This window comes from Platichthys flesus, chromosome 5 (genome assembly GCF_949316205.1).
Source record: "Platichthys flesus chromosome 5, fPlaFle2.1, whole genome shotgun sequence".
Lineage (NCBI taxonomy): Eukaryota > Metazoa > Chordata > Actinopteri > Pleuronectiformes > Pleuronectidae > Platichthys > Platichthys flesus.
This window is the reverse complement of record NC_084949.1, coordinates 27142076-27149963: the sequence shown is the minus strand read 5'-3', so window position 1 is coordinate 27149963 and position 7888 is coordinate 27142076. Positions and strand designations below refer to the sequence as shown.

General features: G+C 44.3%; 1 protein-coding gene across 1 annotated transcript; it reads left to right on the top strand.

Annotated features, from left to right (window-relative positions):
* The first annotated feature begins 723 nt into the window (after positions 1–723).
* Positions 724–7104, top strand: arhgap19 (Rho GTPase activating protein 19). Its single transcript, XM_062388448.1, has 11 exons — positions 724–990; positions 1174–1254; positions 1337–1546; positions 1808–2034; positions 2150–2236; positions 2369–2434; positions 2528–2719; positions 2836–2943; positions 3441–3554; positions 3671–3772; positions 4099–7104. The coding sequence occupies exons 1-11, from the start codon at positions 732–734 to the stop codon at positions 4156–4158; spliced, it is 1506 nt and encodes a 501-aa protein (XP_062244432.1). The 5' UTR covers positions 724–731; the 3' UTR covers positions 4159–7104.
* The last annotated feature ends 784 nt before the right edge of the window (positions 7105–7888 follow it).

Here is a 7888-nt window from a genome sequence, read left to right as displayed (position 1 = left end):
TGTGGCTGTGTGGACACGTGATCAGAACCATGTTGCTGCTGCCTTTGATCATCCTGTGATGATGGACCGAGGCCAGGAAGCAGCTCAGAGGGATCATAATGGAATATTTCACTTTCTAATTCAGCAGCTTTTGGATTCATGGGTTTAAAAATAATCATAAAACAACACAAACTGAACTTTGTCCCTGTGGAAGGATTCAGCAGCTGCCTTTTAGACCTGATATCTACCAGGACATCAAAGGACTGAGTAGACATCTGTCACAGCAGACCCACACAACAATATCCAGAATTATCCCGATATCATTTTCATTAATAGCAACACAACAATGTCTAACATGTGTTGATATATTGCTTCAGATGTTTGTCGGTTGAACTTTATTCCTATAGCATCTTTAAAACAGGGTTTACAAAGTTCATTGACAGACAAAGCAGCCTCGGGGGTCAAACTTATAGGACAAAAATAAAAGTAATAAAAGAAGTGTTTCATAAATAGATTAGTCAAAATTAAATTGAATTAAAAAAGATGATGGCATTACATAAAAGCAATAAAACATAAAAAGTTGGTGTGTATATTCAGCACATGGAATTATTACGTGTTTATGTTGAGTCTCTATATTTAATTGCGTTGTTTCTTTCTTGATTAATTTGAAGTGGCAGCTGCATCACTGCCATTTCTTTATGGAATTTAATAAAGAACTCTATTCACCCCCCCTCAGAGGTACAGTGTCCAGCATGGTGATGAATCAAGAGGAATCACCGGGCGACTCTCGAGCGGGGCGACCGCCTGTTATCTTCAATCCAGACTTTTTTGTGGAGAAGCTGCGCCACGAGAGCCCGGAGGTGTTCCTGGAGCTGGTGCTCAGCAACATCACTCGCCTCATCGACCTTCCCGGGACCGAGTTCTCCCAGCTCCTCGGCGAGGAGAGTCCCAAGACCCCGACGGGGGGGAACGGAGGCTTCTTCCGCTCTTTCAACTTCCTCAAACGCAAAGGTGAGAGGTCGAGTGAGTTGAGGTGAGGCCTCACCACTCTTTCAAGCTTTGAGGTTGATTTTGAGGAAATTGTGCGTCTGTGACCAGCCTGGAGCAGAAACACCGGAGCAGTTTGTCTCATGGGAACTTCAGCAACTTGTAGAATAATCGCTGACTCTCAAAAAATCTCCCGGTACATCACAGATAAGGACGCTGTGTTCGGAACCCCGTTGACAGAAGGCTGCATCGCTCAGATCTACCAGCTCATCGAGTACCTCAGCAAAAGTAAGAGTTTTGTCCTTCAGGAAAAGCAGCTTCACCCATCTTGGCTTCATGCCGTGCTCAGCCCCTGCTCCTCCGTCCTCAGACCTGCATGTGGAGGGTCTGTTCCGGGTCCCGGGGAACAGCGTGCGGCAGCAGACCCTGAAGGAGCTTCTCAACAGCGGAGCCGACGTGGACCTGGCCTCTGGAGACTTCCACCCCAACGACGTGGCCACGCTGCTCAAGACCTTCCTGGGAGAGCTGCCCGAGCCACTGCTCACACACAGACACTTCCATGCACACCTTAAGATAGCTGGTAGGAGGACACACACACACACACACACACACACACACACACACACACACACACACACACACACACACACACACACACACATACACTCTCACACACACACACACACACACACACACACACACACACATACCAGTATTCTGTCAGTAGTCAAGATGTTCAAAATGCAGGTAACATTTGGTTTTTAATCGTTATGTCTTTGGGAAATGGATAACGAGCTGTCTAACTCTAACTCTACATCCTCCATCATCCTCTCATTCCCAGACATGACCCTGTTTGACGAGCAGGGCAACAAGACCGAGGCGCCCAACAAGGAGCGTCAGATCGAGGCCCTGCAGCTTCTCTTCCTGCTGCTGCCTCAGGCCAACCGCTCGCTGCTCAAGCTGCTGCTGGACCTGCTGTACTACACAGCCAAGCAGCAGGACAAGAACAAGATGTCCGCCTTCAACCTGGCCCTCATGTTCGCGCCGCACGTCCTGTGGCCACGACACGTACGACTTTAGAACCTGAGCCAGAGGCTGAACACAAGATGTTTGATCAGGAAAATCTGTTAATGTAGTAAACGTGTGTTATTTAGTTTGTTTCTGTTGTTGTGTTGTCCTCCAGATGACGGCCGGGGACCTGAAGGACAACCTGAAGAAACTGAACAGCAGCATGGCCTTCCTCATCAAACACTCACAGAAACTCTTCAGGGTGAATATTGACCACACGACCAAACCAGTAGAGCTACACCAGTTATATGCTCTCAAAACCAGGTCCTGGAGATATAGTGTGTGTCTGTTGTATTGATTGAAGTGTGTCACGTGTCCCTGGTTCGATGCTCAGGCTCCAGTTTACCTGCGGGATTATGCCAGAGTGCACTTCGCTGGGACCAAGGCTCTTCAGACCAAGGTGAGTTCACAGAGTCACAGTAGATAGCCACTGGAACTGAGACGTAGATTAAAGCTCTGAATCAAACCAGTTAAACCAGCTCTGTGCTCTCAGGACGATCTGGAGCTGCTGGCGGCGAGGAGCTCTCCGGCCCGGCGTGCCGTGCTGCCCCTGAAGAGGACGGCTGCTCCGGAGACCTGCCAGTCCCCGGCTCAGCAGTACACAGAGGAAGCCCTGAAGGACCTCTTCAGACACGTCCACCACAACATGCCGGACTCCGCCAAGAAAAAGAAGCTCGTCCGACAGGTTGGCCTCAGCGTCTTCCCTCCGGCCCCCCGTCCGGCTGTGGAGTTACTACCATGCAGATCTCAGAGTGTTGAATGTCTTGTAGCATGAGGTGAAGTTGTGTTTCCTGTGTGCAGCTGGTCAAACAGACAACGACAGGGACGCCGACCAACGAGCCCCAGCAGGCGCCCATAGCTCCCAGCAAGAAACACCCCCGCTCACGGTCGTTCGGCGGCCTCATCAAGGTATGGAGGTCCACAACACAACAGAAGAGGAGGGGGGGGGGAGTGATCTTCCCTGCATGAGTCTACCTCAGTCTACCCTCCCCTTCTCTCTCTCTTCTCTACTCTTCTCTTCTCATCACATTATTATATACCAACCCATTGTCCATCCCTTTACTGGCTATACTAGCCCCATGCACAGACTTTACCACTACATCTATCTATCTATCTATCCATCCATCCATCCATCCATCCATCCATCCATCCATCCATCCATCCATCCATCCATCCATCCATCCATCCATCCATCCATCCATCCATCCATCCATCCATCCATCCATCCATCCATCCATCCATCCATCCATCCATCCATCCATCCATCCATCCATCCGAGGTTTAGTGACAGAAACAAAGCAATGATCTGTGTGATCGATTTTTCAAAACGTACACACAATGAGGTTTGTGTTCTCCTCGTGTCTGACCTCTCTCTCCGACCTTCACACCCGATGCTCTGCCCACAGCGTAAAGCCCGAGCGGAGCAGCTGACGGAGGACAGGCGGGTCCGGCACATCTCCCCCGACGCCTTCAACCGGCCTGGAAGGAAAGCTGGGAAAGAGAACGTCATCCTCCAAGGGGTGAGACACTCCAATGCACTGAACTCCCTGGTTTGGGATCTTCTCTGTTATTTACCCTTTTTATTCAATCTGTCACAGGAGTGTGATAATAGTGTTATTTTGTTGTGTGTGTGCAGGTGAACAGTCCATTAACTGGTCCTGTGCTGGGGAAGCTGGGACTGATGGTAAAAAACCCAGACTTTACTTTTACAGAGAACAAGGCTCTGAAGGTTTCCAAGGTATGACACAGTTTCTTCTTCACGTCTGAACGTAGAAAAATCACCGTTCAAAAAGAACCTCGTGTAAAATCCAACAAACAGACACACAAAGACTTGGAAGGGGGGGGGGGGGGGGGGGGGGGGGACACCACCTGTGGTTTTCTCTGACTTGCTGTGTATCACCTCTGTTAACTCTCAGAGGTTGAAGGATTCTAAATACCAACAACGTGTGCTTCAAGTTCTCCTGAACATGACGGTGGATTGTTAAAGCGTTGTTTTCTGTCCATCCATCCGTCCTCCTCCCCTCCCTCCTCCCTCCTCCCCTCCATCCCTCCATCCCTCAGCAGGCCTCTCCCCCCCCAGTGACCAGGATGTGTTTCTCTCCTGCTCAGGAGATCTCCTTGTAAACCCGACCCCTTCCTCTCACCTCAGACCGGACTAGTTTAATTAACCCTCGTCTTGTGTCATTGTGTTTTCATTGTAGTGAGTCTGATTTAACTGTGAGTAATATTCAGCAGATTTAAGCCAGAGCAGCTGAACCAAAGTCAGCCACTGGGTTCACTTCACCACTGAACTTAACTGGTACCAGCAGCTTTTATTCTACATGCTGTTGATCGAAGGATGGTGAAGAAAATTCAATGTTTGATGGTTTTAAATGTTTGTTTTTTTGGGATTCTGATTTGAAATTGGGCCAAAATCAACAATCTGGAATCATCAGCTGCACTTAACAGGGTTTCTCATGTTTTATATGGTAAAGTTCGTATCTAATACTATCTTTAGATGCTACAGACGTTAATATTCTTTTTGATAATTTAAATTTTAGACCCCACAGTGCACTTCTGATGGAGATCCAGTACTTTGAGAATCAGTCTGACGTCATTTCAAATCAATTTAGACATTCTTTTCAAGCATTTTGTTTGTTTTTAATTTGGAAATAATAATTCAACAAGTGTAATGACAACCAAACGGTTTGTTGCTGCGACTTGAGAAAAAGAAAAATGGATGAATATCCTGTTACAGCACGAAACGTTTATTGTTCTCATGATGTTTTTCACGTTTTACCTGTTATAACAGTATATTTTAACATTATTAAGACATAAAAACGTATGAAAGATATTAAATTACAGTTCTGATCTAATCAACAACGATTGATCTGAAGCAGCTTCTTCACTTTGGTTCTTTGCTCTGGCTCGAAGCTGCTGAGTCAGAATCACCGGCCTGTAGTTAGCAGAGCTCCCAGTTTACTGGAGCAGGTAGAATATGTATATAAATCTTTAATATGTGTGTGTGTGTGTGTGTGTGTGTGATGTGCATGTTCTGAAAGTTTTTACACTTTATTCTTATGGGAACTGTGATGAGCGCTTTGGGTACTTCACTTGGGTGAAAGATGTCTCAGGATTGTGCTGCTGATCTGGAATCAGCTGGATTTGAATTTTTCAAACATCTCCTCCTGATGTGAAAAACAATAACTAATAATCATCTTAGCGACTCCCACGGACTGGGATCCCTGTGAACCTGTCAAATATGAAACTTTCCCTGAACATCTCGAGGAGCTTTTTAATTTAATTTTGTATTTTTTTTTTAAACTGCAGCTGGTGATGGAGTCATTTGTCTTAATTTGAACAAAAGTGCTTGAGGGTTTTGTTTCTGTTGAAATGAAAGGGTTTTATGTTTTTACATAAGCAATCTGTTACAGAGAGGAAGAGTCTTCCTCAGATGAAGAGTCTTCCTCTGTGTGTGCATGTTGTGTTCTATCGAAGGGTGATTGTGTTACGAAGAAGAGTCTGAGTGAAGTAAGAAAGGATTGCGATGTGATTGGACGGCGTCACCTGGTTGTTTTATTGAACACGTCACGTTCATGTGTTGTGATAAAACATGCGACTGTTACAGATTTTGATTTCATGTGTTTCATCCCGAACAGAGAGTTTTTCAGGATTGTGTGATGAAAGGGACATTAAGTCATTTACAGGATGAATCTTTGATTTTTGGAGAGACATGATGATTCTCCCCCAAAACTAAAAAATAAGAGCGTCTATAAGGAATTAACACAACTGTTCAATTAGTTGAGTTAAAGATCAATTTGGAATATTTTCTCATATTATTTCACTATTGAGCATTAACGGTTTACATGTAAATGCAGGAATAGGTTTTCTGTGATGTTTAACACCAGAAAACTTATTTTGTAAAAGTGTTACTTAATGTCCCTTTTATATATTTTGAACTATATAATTAATAGTTTTAAATGTATTGTTCTCAGATCCTCGACTTCACTGTTCATGGTTTGACTTGAACTGAGTCAGTTTGTTGTATCGTCAGTTCGGATGCACCAGAGTTTCCAGCACCAGAGAAATACACTTGTTTTTATTTTCAGCCTTTTTTTCTAAACACTCCAGTGCTGGTGGTTGTCCACTGCCTTGCTCAGTGGCACCTCGGCAACATCCTGCTGAACCCAGACCAGCTCTGTGTTCAGTTTTTTTTTTATAAAACTTTAAAAAGGTTTGTTTTTCCTCATGGTTCTAATTGTGTATTTGTTTTGAAATGTGTCTGTGCTGCTGAGTGTGCGTCTGGTGCATCCGGTGGTTGAAGGTTTTGTGGATGTTGTATCGATGGGTTTGTGGAAGTGAAGAAGTGGGAACACGTGGCTGAAACGTCCTCTACAGATAAACACTACAGATTTACTTTCTTTCTGTTTGGACTGAATTCTTCCCGGAGGAGAAACAAGCTTTTGAACTGAGACGTCTCCTTGTCTCAGTTTCCTCTTCTGACGATTCCTCCTCATCAGTTTTTCGGCTCTCTGCAGTTTGACGAGCCAGTTTTGAGGGAAGGTCAAATTGTTTTTCTCTTTTATTTATTCCTCTTACAACTGTGATTATTTAAAATAACACGGAGTTTGCATGTCTGTGGTATTTTCCTAAAAATACTTAAGTGACACTGTTTTTTCTTTTTGAGTCATTTTCTCCTCTGTTTCCCTGGAGCTGTTCTTTCGGTGACTTCAACATGAATGTGAAACAGGAAGTTCCTCTGCTTGTTGTGACTCGTCTCTGAGTTCCTGTGCACGCTGTGAAAATGAAGACCAACACTAAATATCAGGGGGACATGTGTACATTTAAAAACTCCCCCCGACCAGCGTCTGATCTGTTTGTTTACTGAGACAATAAGATGTTGAAATGTCAGTTTGACTTTGAACTGAAACTCCCTGATGTCCTGATGAGCTCATGTCAGTGACTGTTGGCCCATGTGGTTCAAACTGTGGTAACATGTTTGTCTGTTTTTATTTTTTTAGTGTAAAATAATTTAACCCTGTAAATTGGATTCCTTGGCAAATGCTCCGCTTTGGATTAAACCTTTTTTTTATGTTTACTACAGAAAGACTGATGTTATTTTTATTTTACATGTCTCAGTTGTCTCCAATGTTTTCTTACTTCTCACTGTATTTAGACTTTATTTAAATATGGACGACTCATCTCTGCTTCCTCCTGTTATCTTGAAAAGAAGCTAAAATAGCCCGGATACAACCGGCACCCACCAGGGGGCGATCATGCACTTTGGCTGAGTCGTCCATCTTTATTTAAAAGTAAAGTTGAGCAAACTTTCGGCAGGTTGTGCTTTTAGTTTCTGTAGTGCCTCTGTTTGCTCAGCAGGGGGAGTCGTTGGACAACATAGAGATGTGTTCATCTGGTTCAAGCTGAATTAACACAGACGTCAAGTTAAACTCACATTATCTACCTAATATCACAATATTCAGATTACAGTATATTATAATATTGAGTCAGCTTCTGTGTTCAATGTTCAAACTCCTCATCAGAGACAAACTGTGTGTCCCCCCCCTGCAGGAAGGTCAGAGGTCAGAGGTCAGGCAGTGGAGTGACTGGTAGAGATTCAGCAGAGACACACATCGTCCTTCTTGACTCCACAGAACAAGTAGCTTCACTCCCCTGATTCCTGTTTAGAACTAAAGTGGAAGAAACGCTTGTGTTTCAGTGACAGTTACACAACTGAGCTTTACTGAAGTGGCTTCAACACAATCCAACAAATTAGAGAAAAGAACACACGTCTGTGAAGAGTGCAGAGCAAAGACTTCAGCAGTTAGAAGAACACACACAGGATGTGATTATAGTTTATCACTGTTTTATTACA